The sequence below is a fragment of the Aulonocara stuartgranti genome (genome assembly GCF_965226115.1).
Source record: "Aulonocara stuartgranti genome assembly, chromosome: 20".
Classification (NCBI taxonomy): domain Eukaryota; kingdom Metazoa; phylum Chordata; class Actinopteri; order Cichliformes; family Cichlidae; genus Aulonocara; species Aulonocara stuartgranti.
Window position 1 is genome coordinate 34346154 of NC_138956.1, and position 17071 is coordinate 34363224.

The 17071-nt window shown below is 42.0% G+C and overlaps 1 protein-coding gene across 1 annotated transcript; it reads left to right on the top strand.

Moving 5' to 3' along the window:
- The first annotated feature begins 606 nt into the window (after positions 1–606).
- cxxc1a (CXXC finger protein 1a) lies at positions 607–16649 on the top strand. Its single transcript, XM_082519562.1, has 14 exons — positions 607–866; positions 3761–3960; positions 4047–4147; positions 5963–6105; positions 6413–6568; positions 11927–12103; positions 12184–12285; positions 12356–12573; positions 13518–13725; positions 13813–13923; positions 14407–14456; positions 14536–14632; positions 15185–15337; positions 15429–16649. Exons 1-14 carry the CDS (start codon positions 864–866, stop codon positions 15573–15575), a joined length of 1866 nt encoding a protein of 621 aa, XP_082375688.1. The 5' UTR covers positions 607–863; the 3' UTR covers positions 15576–16649.
- The last annotated feature ends 422 nt before the right edge of the window (positions 16650–17071 follow it).

Below are 17071 nucleotides of genomic sequence, written 5' to 3' on the forward strand. Positions count from 1 at the left end.
AATCCATTAGAAATCGCTTCATGAGGTCGGCATTTGTGAAATCTGCAGCTGCTGCAGGACTCAGGAGTAATTCCAGATGTTTCAGCAGATGTTGAGCTGCCGGCGGAGGCTTGAATGTGCTTCACTGCTGCCACCTGCTGGACGCAGGGAGAACTGCACTTCATGATGAAACAGTCCAATGGTGTGAAAGGAAAGCTGCAAAGAGCCGAGTCTCGAGTTTATGATGATTGTTTCTATTAAACAACATCAGAAGATTTCAGACCAAAACAGTCACAAGCTGCTCACAAGTGAGCCGTAAACTTAATAATTAATAAGTGTCGCAGTAGCAGCTGGGACAGGTGTTAATCATTTAAAGACAACAAACACATGTGCATGCTCATTCACATGATTTATACAGCCTGTTTTCCTCCTGTAGACCTGAGGAAGGATTGCTCCTGAGAAACCTGTTCACTGTGTTATCGCTGTGTTCACAGACTGGAGTCCAAACATCAGAGATCAGTTTTATTCTCGTGTAAAGTGTCATGTGACCCTTCAGATCTGAGTCACTGCAGCTCCCTGCACTTTGGTACCTCTCAGTCTTCACGGTGTTTTGTCTGCAGGCTTAAATTACCTCCAAAAACCCAAACGCGTGTTCTAATGTCACAGCCTCCCCTCCAGCAGGTGGCGACACACACACGCCGTTTGTGCTCCTCGGTCAAACTACAGAAGAGGAAAACAATAATGATGCGGACACAAAGAGATTTTTGCAGATTTTTGGTGAGCTTGTAAAACGAGCGAGAGGCTGCAGCTTCAACCGGAGAAGCGACTCTTCTTCTCCTCCTTCTCCTTCTTCTTCTGTGAATTCACAGCAGCTGCAGCAGCTCATGGTGAGTCCGGGTTTGTTTGTCACGTTGTACTTATGGAGGAGAAGAGAGGAGCAGCTCCCTTTTTCTCCATCCTGCAGCCTAAACGCGGCTAAAATCTGCAGAAAAGTAAACGGAGTCTGGTCGGAGCGGAGCAGCAGAGGCGTGAGGAGAGCTCTGCTCCTGCAGGAGGTTAAAGCTGGTGATCAGGGAGGACTGGAGATGCTGTCACGTGGTTCGTGCAGGCTGCATGTGGAGAAATCAGCTGTTAAATCACTGCACGGTGGCGGGTTTCAGGTGTCACCAGGCGGGTTTTTTAAAGGACACTTTAGTGGTTTTAATGCAGGCTCGTCTGTTTCACATGCTTCTGTTTTCCTTTACCTTGCAGTTACTTCCCACAATCAATTCATGATGCAAATAAAGAGGTAAAATGAGTAACACACCACACTTTCAGTCTGATGTCGTTGTGTGCAGTCTTTGCTTCTGCACACCTTTGGTGGCTCGGACAGGGAAATATTAGTTATTAATGTTAAACAGACAGTGATATCTTAATTGATGTGAATGAATTTGTGTGGATCCTGTAGACCAATGTAATACAGACTTAGTGCGATAACAGACTGCGCCTTGTTTTTGTGGATATTGTTGAGTTATAAACAGATCGAATGAGCCTCCGGGTCCTGGTTTTGTGTCTGGACTTTGGTCTCTGGGGTTTAATCCAGGTGTTAGAGTATAGATCAAATGTATTAAATAAAACTGTTCTTAGACCTGAAACTGGTCTGATGAGATCTAGATTTTTTTATATTTTCCAAATAAAAGCCGCTCCACAGTCTCAGTAGTAATCTAGTCCAGGATCCGCAGGTCTCAGAGGAGTATTTTTTAGGTCCTGAACCGGGTCTGGAGTTTCCTGTCACGTTTCTTCTGAATCCAGGTTCCTCAGGGGGAGTGGGTTTCTAGCTGCTCAGCAGTGCCGCTGTTCTGAGAAATCGTCCTACACGTATTATAATTTGACAGCGACTTTTGACTAATCCAAACCATAACCATAATAAGTGTTCACAATGGGTTAAAAATTATGTAAATTTGGGAGTTGTGTTACGCGAATGCGCAGAAACAACGGGTAGGATGATTTGTGAGGTACGATAGATTCCCAGTCCCCCCGAAAACGATGTACTGGGAGTTCAATGTTCTCACTGGCTTTAGTGAGCCTTGAACCCCGGTTAGCTATCGAGCTGGTGGGTAACAGACGTCTCCGAAAACGTCGGAGCGCTTTTACAAATATATGATGTCTTGATAAACCGAGCAGATATTTGAAGTTTACACAGCTACATTCTCGCCTGAAAATATTTTAAATGTTTATTTTGTGACCCAGACAGAGTAATAAGAGTAATATTAAAACTAAGTAGCTGCCGCCATTGTTGGAAACTGGAATTGGCTGGGCCGCGCTAGGAATTCTGGGATAGGTTGGGCCACGATGGATACACCCGACCCATCCTTCAAATCTGGGGAAATGAAGGATGCATTTGTCGGCCGCGTTTGGAGGAGTCTTCGAATTTGGACAGCCTTCGTCACTGTGACAGAATCGGCCTACAAATGGGGCCCCTGAATTTCTTCTTCTTCAGAGTTTAACGGCAGCTGGCATCCTTGTATATGCAGTGCTGCCATCTTCTGTTTCAGTCCGTTATTACACTTAAATCCTGCTGCTTATTCCTGCGTCTTTCAGGATCTTACAAAGCTTCAAATGTCGAGTCGTCTATTAAATTAGTCGTTGACAATTTTGATAGTCGACGTAATCGTGACTAGTCGACTAATCGTGGCAGCCCTACTTAGCATTATTTTAGTGAAATATCCAAGGCCTTCCCTGGATGGGAGCATTTGATGCTCTAAAACTTGTGTATACCTTTCTGCACTCATGGTTACAGATGTGCAAGTGTTCAATTCCAAAGGCACTAATGGACTCCTGTACCCTCAGAGGCTTTTGAACTGAGTGCTGATAACAGGCTGGATGGTCCCGCTCCTCCTTAGTCCGAGGGACATGGCGTCCATATTTTCCAGAAATAATTTAAAATGTTGATACTGCTGACCTCAGATCAGTTTTTCCACTGTCTCAGTCCAGCTTTGGCTCAGAGATTTGTGGGTCTGAACATCACAGGCATCCAATTTTTGGCCTTGTCCACTGCACACAGAGATTTCTTCAGATTATCTGATGATATTACGGACTGCAGATGATGGAATATTTATGTTGAGCAGCATTATTCTGAAAGTGTAACTCTGAAGAGTGAAACGCGGCCCCTCTGCGAGGCTCTTTTTATACCCAAACATGTCACTGACATGTTCCCAGTTAAATCTGACTGGTTGCAAAATGTTCAGAATATTAGATGAAATAGTAAAATGTCTCAGTCTAAACAGTTTATTCACTGTTGTGAATAAAATCTGGGTTTATGATATTTCTAAGTCATTGCATTCTGTTTTTATTTACATTTCACTTTTTAGGGTTTGTAGTGCAGACTAACAGCTGCTACAGACAACCCAGTGGTATGAGTGTTACAGGAAAAGCACTGTACTGTAATATAGTATTAAAAGGGCTAAAGGATGTGGGTACTTTGGTCAGTAGGGCTGGAAAATATGTCTTATATTAATAACGTTTAGCCTGTTTGAAGCCAAAAAAGACTGGATAATCTGCTCAGGTAAGCACAACACAGAGCAGTCTGCTGGTGCCACACACAGCTCTGCAGGCTGCGATGCTCTGAGGGGGGCACCGTCAGAATAATGTGGACCAACCAGTAACGTGGGCTACTCCAGTTTGTGTTGGTGCTGGTCTTTCGCGATGAACACAGAAGACGAATCCTCTTTGTAGTAAAACCGAGTGAGATCTCTGATGATGAACTCTTTTCAGGTTTGTGTGTTTCTTGTTTGTTTGTCAGTCTGAAGAGGCTGCAGGAGCAGAGCGAGCCCCGGATGAGGAGGAGGGGGAGGAAGGGGAGGAGGGGGGAGGAAGAGGAGGAAAAGTGGAGGGAGGTGAAGAAGGTGACGGAGGAGGAGGACGGGGCAGATTTCCCATGGACACCATGAGCGCTCCGGTTTACTGTGTCTGCAGGAAACCAGATATCAACTGCTTCATGATGTAACACATTTTATTTATTTATCTGTAAACAATAAACAAACAAACACAGCTGTTAACCCTAACCTGTCTGTCTGTGTGTCCGTCAGAGGGTGCGACAGCTGCACGGAGTGGTTTCATGGAGACTGTATTGGAGTTTCGGAGAAGGCAGCCAAAGCCATCAGAGTGTGGTACTGCCCGCCCTGCAGAAGTCAGTGTCCCTCCTCTCTGAGCTGGAAGAAAACATAATGTGTATTAGTCCACTGATAAAAATAGACCTCTGAATATTTGCTTTAAGACTGAATTCATTTACAGAAATCCTCTTTAAACTAGCTTAAAGGGGATTTTTTATAGTTTTTCTCATTTTGTGTCATATATACACTGCTCAAAGGTTTAGCATCAAACCTCTGGGATATGGATGTGGTCACTTAAGGAGCAGAAGAGGTCGTGAATCAGTTTCAGCTGCTCTGGTGTTAATCAGAATCAGAGAGACTTTATTTATCCCCAAGGGGCAACTAAGAAACTAATGAAACTAACAACAGGTGTACTAGAGGAGCTATCGTTTGTTCCGTGGTGTCCCAAAATAAACAGTTTATGGCAATATTTTTTAATCGTTTTGATGGTCACTGTAGAATTTCTTAAAGTTCTCTCTTTCTCTTATATTTTCATATAACCACACTACAGACGGACAAGCGACTGTTTTTATGCGTTGTCGTTACCAACAACGATGGCTCTGCCATCCGCTTGTTTATTTTCCACATAGACCTTTCACAATAAAGCTGAAGATCCTGTTGAGATTTTTCAAAATAAACTGAATCATGTGAAATAGTATGCAGAGTGTTTACAGATGAGACGCTAAAAAGAGCCGTCATGTGCTAAAAAATAAACCTTAGAACAGGCTTTCCCCGCAGCACGAGTAATAAATACTCACAAAGAAAACTTGACTCCAGGCACACGACGCCCAGCTGAAAACTCTTCACGCAAGTTGAGTTGCCCAGTTCACAGAATTTACAGAAAATGTAAAATTTTTGTGATAAATCTCGTTGTTGGGACAATAAATGTCTTATATTGGGATATGAGATTTTGGTCGTATCGCACAGCCCTAATCTGGACCCTACAGAAGTTGCACATTTAATACGTGCCATTGCCAGAAGGTCTGCTGTGACTCCCAGCACAGTCTCAGGAGCATGGAGGAGATTCCAGGAGACTTACAGTGACTCTCAGAGAGCTGGATAGGGACTAGAAACCCATCAGCAGCACCGGTATCTGCTCCTTTGTGCACGGAGGAACAGGATGGGCACTGTCAGAGCTACAAAATGACTTCCTGTAGAGCACTGGTGTCAATGTCTGAGGCTCCTGCACTCACTGCTTATCAGTGATGGTCTGTGGAGTCTTATCCATGGAGGGATGCACAGACCTCTACAGGCCATTAAATCCTTGGACCCACTGTCAGACCCTACAGTGGTGCAGGGGATCCTGGGTTCCTCTTACTGCACGACAATGCCCAACCTCATGTGGTGAGAGCATGCAGGCAGCTCCAGGAGGATGAATGAATTGATACCATTGACTGTCCCTATATTTGACTGACATAAATCCATTAGGACACCTCTGGGACATCATGCTTCTGCCCATCTGCCAGGTTGCACTTCAGACTGTCCAGGAGATCAGTGATGTCCGGGTCCAGATCTGAGAGTACACCCCCCCCCCCAATCCTTTTTTTTCCTTACACATTACCCAGTTTTATCAGATATCCAGCACCATAATTTTTTCTCCCATTGACATCTGTTGTGTCTCCTATGACTTTTTTGTGCAGTGTATTTGAGATGGCCAATGTTCCACAGATGAGAAAAACTGGTTTGTACAGGACAAGCTGATCAAAAGAGCCACTTTAACGTGAAGGAGGTTTTTAAACTATAAATCCTGTAATGTTTCTCTAGTCTCAGAATAAAAACCTCGAGCTGTTGAAGAGCACAGTTGGTCCTCTTCAGGTGTTAAAGCTGTGATCTGTGCGTTGTGTTGTCTGCAGACAGAGACTCTTCGCTGGAGATTAAATACCGTCAGAAGAAGATGAAGGAGGAGAGAGAGTCGGAACCGGAGAGAGATGATAAAACTGATGGAGATGGAAGCTCCACCCCCCAGCAGAAGACTGACAAGAGGCGGGGCTCACAGGTACCCAAGAGATCACATGACACAGTTCAGCCAGCACTTTAACTGCTCAGGCTGGGGTTAGGCTGACTTACACCTCAGAGGGTCAAACTAACTTTTACCTGCTACTAGTTAAAGTATCTTAACCTTCAACTTCTTCCTTTCCGTATCCATCAGCTGACAATTTTAGCTGCTCTTACATATGAATTTTCAAACTTTTAAGTCCTTTAAGTGCTTAGGTTGAAGCTCCAGCCACAATCCGGGTTTTCGCGGGAGACTTGGAGTGTCGATGCCGTTCATACCGCTTCGGTTTCCTTGTTCGTTTTTCCAGATCAAGCGTTCGGCGAGGATGTGTGGAGAGTGTGACGCCTGCCTGAGGACGGAGGACTGCGCTCAGTGCGACTTCTGTAAAGACATGAAGAAGTTTGGAGGCCCGAACAAAATCAGACAGAAGTGCCGGCTCCGGCAGTGTGAGGTCCGAGCCCGGGTACGTGAATAAACCTCATTGTCATACAGTGAAAATGTGCGAGTGGAGGGAAATAAAAATCCCTGAAACTGAGGCAGACAGTGTGATCGATTTGTGTACGTGTGTGTGTGCGCGCTTTGTTTTACACTTACACATGTCATGTCTTCACAGCGCTACAGCCGGTGCTCATACATGAGAAAATTTAACAGTCAAAACCACAGCAGGTCACCAGTAGACAGTTTCGTTACATTTTTTTGTCTAATTGCAGAATACTAATAACATAGCTGGTTACTTTCTTATGAAGGGCCACAAGTGCCAAAATGACTTAAAGAACTCCATCATTAACCCTTTGAAGCCGGTCAGAGTGGGCACGCTCTTTTTTGTGTAACTATTTTTAAATCCCGGTAGCACTGCAACCGCATAAGCTAGCGCAATAATTTTTTTTGCATATGAAACCGGAGGAGTTGTACTTACATCTTATGCCATCAGCTTGTCCTCGGTCACGGTTTCCTTCCACATAAAGCTTTGCAAAAATTGCATAAAAAGCGCTTGCAGCAACAAAAACATAATATTCCAGAAACACGATTTGCCGATCCGATCAGCTGTTCGTAACACTTCCCACATTGAAACAGACGTCAGCGTGAATGATCGCATGTCCACCATTTCCTGCCCGAAACCGGAAGTGATGTCATTTTCGCGGAAAATTTAGTTTTTTACTTGTAGGCCTTAAGAGCCTATACTGGTGTTTTTATAAGTCATGTTTGACTTTATGCTTTTCTGAATAGTTTCTGGGATGCTTAGAACTCGAATTGCACAGCTGGAAATAGTTTATTTTGATGCACCTGCTGTTTTCTTTGCAAATTTGCATCATAGGATTGTTTTTCATTTTTCCTGCAGTGTATATAAAAATTGGTGTATCTCAAAAATAAAACTATGAAGACACTCAAAATAAATTTCCTGTTGTAAACTATTTTTTGCAACTTTTTTGTATTTAAAGTTTTGAGGGATAAACCTCTTAAATTTCTCCAAGTAGAAATATATGTAAAAAAAAAACAAAAACGATTTTAAATTTTTTTGTAGTTTATTGCACTTTTTTGCAATTAATGTAGTTACTATGGACTTAATGCATACATATTATTAAAATATGGGCTATAACAGTTGTATTGATGTATAGCAACTTGAAATGCTCCCAAAAATGGCACTACAGCATGTAAAAATATAAAGTAAGCTCTGGCGGACTTGGTTCTATGGTAGGTCTTAAAGGGTTAACTAACTTATTAAATGTATCATATATTAAGTAAATATATACATAATTCATTCAATTTTAATTTGTTACTTTTAAATATTCTATTTATGAACCGTCTTTATCATAATTAATAGCAGGTCTAATTAATATAATTTATTATAATAATGCAACCAACCTCTTACTCAATGTGCACTACCAAAGATTACATTGTACCTTATATTGCACCTGCTCCTTTGCAATGCACCTTACAGCATATATAACTTGTATACAGGTGTATATATCTATGTATCTTTTATTCTAAAGCAATTTTAATGTAAAAAAATCTACATACTGCTAATGGAGAGACGCCGAACTGCCTTTCATTGTTCTTGTCTTCTTCTTCTTATCTTCTTATTATCTTATCTTATCATTTAATAAATTATTAGATTTTTATTTCCAATTAAAATTAATTAAATACATATTTAATTAATTATGTATTTATCTAAGTAATTGCTGTCACAATTAATCAGTTAATTAATATTTTTAATTGTCATTAATTATTGACATATTTAATTAATTATTTACTGATGTATTTGATTAATTCATTTTGGCACTCTTGGCCCACCATAGTAAATACATTACTGCAGCCTGACTGGGACTGATGAATCGTCATGTTGCTGAGCTTTGGCTGCACGCAGTCTTGGCAGCAGCGATCCTTCATATTTGCTTTTGTAAATGAGTGAGTCAGGCCGTAAACACTGACCAGCACAGGGTAGCAGAGGAATGACACATTTAAAAGAGGTTCAAGAGTTCAAGGTACACTGTATAACTGAAACTGTAAAGTCAGGGCAAAAGCTTTAGCCTTGCAAATCTTTGTAAATGATTTCATGGTTTCAAGAACTTTTTAAAGCGTCTTTTTTTCAGGTTCAAGTTGTGGTAGGAAATTGATCCAGTTCTTTTTTTAAGACTTGAGGGAGAAAAAGACAAAAAATGTTGGAGACTTTCAGTCAAACTACAGACACAGGTAGTTCAGCTGCAAGCTGGGTGTTTATTTAACCCAGGCGATCACAAAGTCACATTAAAACAACAAAGGAAGGAAAAAGTCGAGGTTAGCAAATAGCTGTGTCCATAAAGAAGGTCAGCTGAACAGAGCACTGCTCAGAAAAAGATAACAAAAGAAGAACTGGTCTAACCAGAAGAGCGAGGACTGAACGCAGCAAAGGAACGCCTGTTAAACACAAAGGGGAAAAACCACAGAGACAATAACTAAACTCGGTACACAGATCCCCCACCCCCCGTGCTGTCACAGCGAGTGGTTTGGTCCATTTGCTACCCCTCTGCATTTTAACCAGCTCCACCCTCTATTTCCTGTTTTGTTCAACCAGGAAGGACTGGAGCAGCACACAGGTAACTCTGACAAAAGGTAGTTAATGCTGGTTATTTAAATCAATGACAGAACAAATCAAATATGCACAACAGAGTTTTGTAGTTTCCTAAAATGTTAATCAAACAGGTGAAATGTATACTGCAGCACTTTGATAACTGCTAGAAAAGTTCCCTTTAAATGTGGAAATGATGCAGCAGAATTCATCTTTGATTTCCATGTTGCATCTAGTTAGAGGATGAATATTACAGAATTTTTATTTCACATAAATGGTTCGTATTTCCTGGTTTTTCTGTTGTTGGGCTTCTTTGCTTTAGGGGTGATGGATCTACAATCTTATAGTCACTGTAGATCTGAGGATTCATTCTGGAGCAGGTGGGCAAATCATTTTCCCAAGTGGCCACATGAGAAACCAGAGAATTTCAAAGATATGCAAAGTTGTTGCTGTTTTTCCTGTAGTTTAATTATTTCATCTGCGGATTTTCAGGTTTTTTCTGTTCTTCGGGGAGAGAACTCTAGCCTTTTTAAGCTTGACCAGTTGATTTCAAAGTTTGGTTCAATGTCTGAGCTGGGAATGCAAAGCACGGCAGACAGGTGACTGTTGCTGAGAGCATCTGTATCAGGATTTGTTAAGCTTCCTCAGTGAAAATGTTTGTTTACATTTAAAGGTGGATCTTAGCTTTAAGAGAGCTAACATCTTCTGAGTATGTGTCCTTATGTGTGCAAAGTTCTCCTCTTTGAGAGAAGAATAAAAATCTGACTTGAAGTGCTCTGCTAGCAGCGAATCAGACTGCAGGTCACTGAGTTCACTGGATGCATGATCAACACTGCAGCTGAGGACAATTCACTCGTAACTGTTTTGAAGTCTTCAGATTGCCTTGAAAACTCATCATGCAGGACTCCTAACATACATGAGTACCATCTGAAGCGATAAGATAAGATAAGATAACTCTTTATTGTCATTGCACAGTCATACATAGTACAGTAGTACAATGAAATTGGAAAAACTGTCCTACGTCGGCACTACATATAACACAACACGACACGATATGACACATCACAACGTAACAAACAACACAACACAGTATATTAACTTAGTATAAAAAAGAAGAATAAGTGTATGTGTATTGCACACTGTTATTATTGCACATTAATTATTATTGCACCTTGTTATGGCTTCTTTCACTGTTGGCATGTCTCTGATGAGAAACTTTTTTTATGAAAGCCTTCATCGGCCTGTACATTGTATGTGTGCTTACAGTGCTGTATTTAGTCCATTCATGCATACATGTCAACAGCAAATTCAAGATCTGCCTTATGTTCTGTGTCTGAGAGCTCTGGAGTGTCCTTTCTTTTCACAAAACCCTCTTTTTTGCCCTTTGCCCAGGCTGAGCCACCTGATAGCGATGCGGTAGCTTATATCACTATGTTTAGCCTTATGCTGCTCTAAAAGTGCAACTGCCTGTCTGTGGTTCAGTGCGCCTGCCCTGATGTAGTTAACTATTTTGGTTAACACATTAGCAGCATGGTTAATTTTTAGTGCTGGTTACTCAACACCTGCTGGTGTGTACTGCACTGCAGAAATGCCAATTTCAGTCACTCTGTCTCGCATCCACACCTTCCAGCTTGTTCCATTTCAGCCTATCCAAGCGTGTAGTTACCTGTGTGGGAAAAAACACTCCCTGTCAGAGTTCCTGTCGAGTCACGTATCTCATAAACGTCCAGTGCATTTACAGCAAAGCTGCATTTGCTTGCATACACTAACTAAATTCTTTTTTTTTTGCCTTCAAAATAAAAGCACCAAAGTTGTGTTATAGTTTCCCACAAAACTGTAAAAAAAAAAAAAAATCATTAAGGCATTATCTAATGGAGAGTTGATCAAAGACTGTTTGGTGGTTTAAATGGCACAAACTACATGATTATTTAATTATTTAAAATTTGAATCCCATTTCCCTTTGATGGCACACGTGGCTGCTGGTCCATACGATGCCCGGGTCTGATCTAGGAGCAGATCTCTGCACTTGGCAGTCATCTCAAAATCCCTCTGGGCATTTATTTGAACAGTTCTCTTGAAGAATTATATAAATTAACTTTAATTTCACAAGTAACCTGGATTTTTTTTTTTAAAGCTTCTATAAAATCATTATTCAAACCTGATTTTAAAGAAGCTGCTAAAAGTTTTCCGACTTTGACCCTGAAATGCATTCTTCTCCCACCATCTTTGCTGTTACACAGTTCTCCTATAGTTTTCAGATTCTTTGAGTAAAACATTAAAGCGCTTTGATTCGTCAGTAAGATGAAAAGAGTTACACATTGACATCAGTCCGTGTATCGATTACAACTGTGAGATTAAAGTTCTGGATCTTTGTCTCTGGTTACCGTAGCGATGGGGCTTTTTAGAGTGGAGGATGGTTGTTTCCCGCTCCATACTTTTGTTCTAGCTTTAGACGTTTCTCGCATGACATCATGCATGTAATGTTTGTGAGTGGTCCAACATGTTGGACTTGATACAAGCACTCATAGCAAGGGAAAAATGTGTATTCTTAGACTGGTTGGCAAGTGATTCCTGGGCTTTGAGTAGTCGGTAAGAAAAATACTTTATAAATACAGGTATATATGACAAGAAAGGCATAATGTGTCACCTTTAACAAGGGATTCAAATTGATGGTGAACTGCTAACTCGTTCTGATTGTTAAAGATGTCCGTTAGACAGATGTCCGTTATTGCTGTGCTAATGATGCTGTTTACTCTGCATATGTTCTCTGAGCAGAAGATGCTTCGGGTCAAGGATGAGGAGATGAGTCGCAGCGGTGCCAGGGGGCGGAGCCTGTCGAGAAAAGGGCCGGGGCATCACACTGAAGAGGAGGAAGATGACGAGGAGGAGGGTTTCAGTGAGAGTGAGCTGGAGCTGTACGAACAATACAAAGCTGCCGGATACAGAGACCTGGTCAGTGTGTGCAAGTGTTTCCAACCAATCAGCTGCCAGGCAGGCACTTTCTGTGTGCGTGACACGTCTTCTTGTTGCAGGTGTGGCACAGTGAAGAGGATGATGCTCAGTCCGACTCTCTGAGGAAGAAGGCGGTGAAGGTGAAACACGTGAAGAGACACGAGAAGAAGCCGGAGAAGAAGGTGAGAGCGGTTAGATCACCTGACCACAGATGTCACTTATGATGTCACTAACACACCCGTCCTCGTGCAGAAGTCCGTGTCTGTTCCTAAAGAGGAGGCAAAGCCTCGGCGCCACAAAGTGAAGCAGCGTCACAGAGAGCGTGTGCGGCACAGTGAGCGAGCGGGAGAGGGTGGAGTAAAAGAAGTAGGCGGAGCTTTGAGGCAGTGTCTGGGTCCAGGATGCATCGAGCCGGCGAGGGCCAACTCCAAATACTGCTCCGAGGAGTGCGGCATGAAGCTCGCCGCTAAGTGAGTCTGAGATCATCTAAATGTTCATGTGAACACGACACGGCTGACACGGCAAGCCCGCCAGAGAATTCAGCAGTTTCTAAATTCAGCAGTTCTATGCTGAAGTTAGAAAGCTTGTATCAAGTCAGCTACCATATCTAATTGGACCGTTGAGTCCATTAACCCTTTTTACACGTGAAAAAAGAAGTGCATACTATTTGTTCCAAACACAAACTGGCAGGTTATTTCTGAAATACAAAACGTTGGTCATCTTTCCAGAGGTGAAACACGTCCATTGCCGCCATTGATTGTTTTTTTTTCTGGTCAGTCACTTTGCTGTGCAGCAGCTCTGAGAAGGTGAGAGGACTTGCCTAATGTGAATTTGACTGGCTTCCCATTCTTCTCACACAGTTTCTAACAGCATCCAGCTCAGCTGCTTAGCATAGATCTGACTATTCGAGAGCATATTATGCTCACCGCTTTGGTTTTGGTGGTGATATCGTCACAGGTACCGCTGTAGTAAATGATAGGTGTTGCTATTCAGAGAAAACCTCTGCATCATCCCTGATTGAAGAGAAGTTAAACCAAAAGGGAAGAAACTGCCACGATTTTTTTCTCCAAGGTTTTCTCCAGAGTTTCATGAAGCTGTTGCAGCATCTCCTTGCTGTATAATCCGATATTCTGTGCTTCTGCAGGTAAAAAAGATTGGTGGTAAAAACCGCCAAAATTGTGCACGACCACCCGAGATGGCACCAAAATGTGATTTGTGCCAGCACTTCTAGTGCTGTGTATTAGGTGCCGTGTACACCTTATTACTGTGTACTCTGGGGTTTCACCCAGGACCTCAAACTTATGCAGAAAGCAAACATGACATTGTCTGTTAACTTGGTGTAATTTGGTTTCTCAGAACCAGTACATGTTTCTGAAATCTGTTGGTTCTTTGACGCCTCGTCTCTGTCTCTCAGTCGCATCTATGAGATCCTGCCTCAGAGGATCCAGCAGTGGCAGCAGAGTCCCTGCATTGCCGAGGAGATTGGACGCAGACAGCTGGAGCGGATCAGGAAAGAGCAGCAGGCGGCGAGGATGCGTCTCACGCTGATGGAGAAACGCTTCCATGAGCTAGAAGGCATCATCGCCAATGCCAAACTTCAGCAAGTCCAACAGCACGAGGAGGTCTGTGGCAACCGCAGCCACCCAGTGCACTCCGCTGTTAGTGTGATCAGCTGTTAGTTAGTCTCCTCTCTCTGTTTGTCTCTGCAGGTGACTGAGGGTGACGGTGACGACACAGACTTTCAGATCTTCTGTGTTTCCTGCAGTCACCCCGTCAATCCGAAGGTGGCTCTGCGTCATATGGAGCGATGCTACGCTAAGGTTAGCTTAAAGAAACAGGAAGTGTGTCCACCTGGGGTCTGTACTGGATATGAATTACAGCTGCCTTAATGAGGTGATCAAACAGGAAATTAATAACAGCGATGTGGGAACAAAGGCCACAATAAACCAGTGAAATTCAGTGACAGCTGGAAAAATGACCTTTAGCAAATTCACCCAATGCTGCTGTTCAAATCTTCTGTTTAAAAGAGCTACTCATCTGGAGTTTAATAATAAATGAGGATAATAAGTTCTCCCTAAAAGATTATTGATGCAACCTAGCACCCCTGAGGTCCTCCACTTTTAACACCATTGGTCTAAGTCTGCACATGAAGTCAGAATATTAGCAGGCATATGGTGGTTATGGCACAGCAGCTAGTTTTACATCCCCTGGCATGACAGTCAGCTGTTCTGAGGTAAATTGTGGGTAATGTAGGCACCAAGGAAAACTGTTTAATCTGATCTTTCTGTTTCTTTGTCCGACAGTATGAGAGTCAAACATCGTTTGGTTCCATGTATCCAACACGCATAGAGGGGTAAGACCGTGCACCTGTCCGTCCCTCGTGTCTTTACCCGTTCCTCTGTTTGTGTCTCATCTCTCTCTGTCTCTCTCAGAGCCACCAGGTTATTCTGCGATGTCTACAACCCTCAAAGTAAGACGTACTGTAAGCGGCTGCAGGTTTTATGTCCTGAACACTCCAGAGATCCAAAGGTTTGTTTATGTCTACAGAAAACAACTTATGACTCGATCAAGGCTTTAATCCGCTGCTCTTTTCCTCCCTTTCTTAAACTCAATGAAGAACTTTTTTTTATTTTAGCAAATGTCTGTGGGGCTCTAAAATATTATGTTGGTGTGCTCTTACATAACTTGTCAGCTGTGGATATTTAAAACATGTCTCTGTTCAGGTTAACTTACTGTCTCAAGTCTTTAAAGGACATAACATCAGAAATTGGATGCTGCACAGTTTTAATGTGGCATGTGGTCCTGAGTCTGGACTCAGAGTCTGGAGAAGAGTACAAAGTCAGGATTGGTTGGTCCTGGCTTTGGGCTCAGAGACTCAGATGTTCCTGACGCTTTATTGACTCTGGAGTCTTTGGTCCTGACTCTGGAGACAGTCAGGCAGAGTCTGGTTCTGACTCTGAGCTAGCTGATCCCGACTCTGGTCCTGACTCTGGACTAGCTGGTGCTGACTCTGGTCCTGGCTCTGGACTCAAAGTCAGGCAGACATTTTCCTGATTCTTTGTTATTGACTTCCTGTTGCAGGTCCCAGCAGACGAGGTGTGCGGATGTCCTCTGGTCAAAGATGTGTTTGAGCCAACCGGCGAGTTCTGTCGGGTGTCTAAGAGGAAGTGCAACAAGCATTACTGCTGGGAGAAACTTCGCCGGGCCGAAGTCGACCTGGAGAGAGTCCGAGTGGTATCTCTATTCATACAAACTTTATTTAGTGCCTCGTCATTAACATTAAGACACACCTGGACTTTTCTAACTCTCTCTTTGTCTCTGTCAGTGGTATAAACTGGACGAGCTATTCGAGCAGGAGAGGAATCTGAGGACCGCCATGACCAACCGAGCCGGTTTATTGGCTCTGATGTTGCACCAGACCATCCAGCACGACCCAATCACCACTGACCTGCGCTCTGCCAAGGACAGGTAGACAGGTGACGTCAGGCAGACGTTTTCCTGGATGAGTTTAACGCTCGTTTGCAGTTTTATTGTGGAAATTTGTGGGAAGGTGAGTCAGAGCAATGTTTCATTCACAAGTGAACAAAAAACAAGAGAGATTTGATTCTGACTCCAGCCTCATTCAAACTCAGACCTCATCTGATTTTAGGAAGTCAAACCGTTTTTATATTTCATATTCACACTACAAATGTAGGAAACCTGAGCTCATGGATGGACACTCAACTAAACCTTCTGCTTAGGTAACGCTGCCATGAAAGCTGGATCTCAGCTTAGCTTTGTGGGCAGTTGTATCCTCACTGTTAGTTTTAATAAGCTGGGGATGACTGGACACACAAATATGATCACATTTGATCCTGAATGAGCCATGATGTCTACATGAGGTGCTTATGTGTCCTCCTCGTCCTGGAAAGCTGCTCTCATTCAGTTTAACCTACAAGTATTATACTACCCACATCCGACCAATCTGAAATGTGGCTGTGCTTTGGAAATGTGTCTTAAGGTTGATGATGAAACACTACATGTTCACTAAAGATGCACACATTTTATAAATCTCTAAGTCATCTTGTTACAACTCATTCCTCCTGGTTTCTTTTTACAATGTGAGCCTGTTGCAGTTCAAATAAAAATTGTGTAAATATCAGTTTAAACTTTCCCCCATAGGATCATCAAAAAAAGTAAGCATAGAAGAAAAAAAATCAAATGCTAGCCAAAAAAAAGATAGATTCTGTGACTTGATTGGCTCTTGTTTCAGTCTAAGTGAATAAACAGCCAATCGGGTAAGCATAGGAAATAAATTTTAAGCACAAAGAGCTGAAGTCAAGTGAAATTAATTAATTAAATAAATAAAAAGAAATGTCCTGATAAAGAACTCTTGGTTGTATATTGATAAAAGTCAAACTTTTCTGTGTGACTTTAATTTCCCTCTGAGAGGAAACCCTTCATTTCGATCTCGATGTCTCGTTTTTTTATATCTGTTTTTATCCAAAGTGTTATCATTATGTTGTTGTTTGTTCAAAATGTTTCAATAAAGTTTGATATCTCATTATTTGTGCTGATTTTGAGCTTTTCTGTTCTCAGAGTGAATGCCAGTGCTGCACTAATTTACTTTAAACTGCATCACAACATTAAACTGGCTACCCAACATGTTTTTTTTAATAGACTAATAAAATTTAATATATGCAACATCCATGAGAAAGATTTGAGGTAATCCAGAATTTTTTGTAATTAAATTCAGTTTTATTTTATTTTATTAGGCAGAAGAAGAAAAAACCTATACATTATTGTAATTTTTAGTGTGAATAAAGGGCCACAGTATTATATTAGGTAAGACATAATAGGATTATTATTAAAATGAAACAGCAAAAAGGAAAAGTGTTTGTAAAACATAACCTACATTTTGAAGACGCTATTTGTTTTAAGCACATATGAATCTATAGAGATTAAGACAAAAGCTCGTGACATCGATCT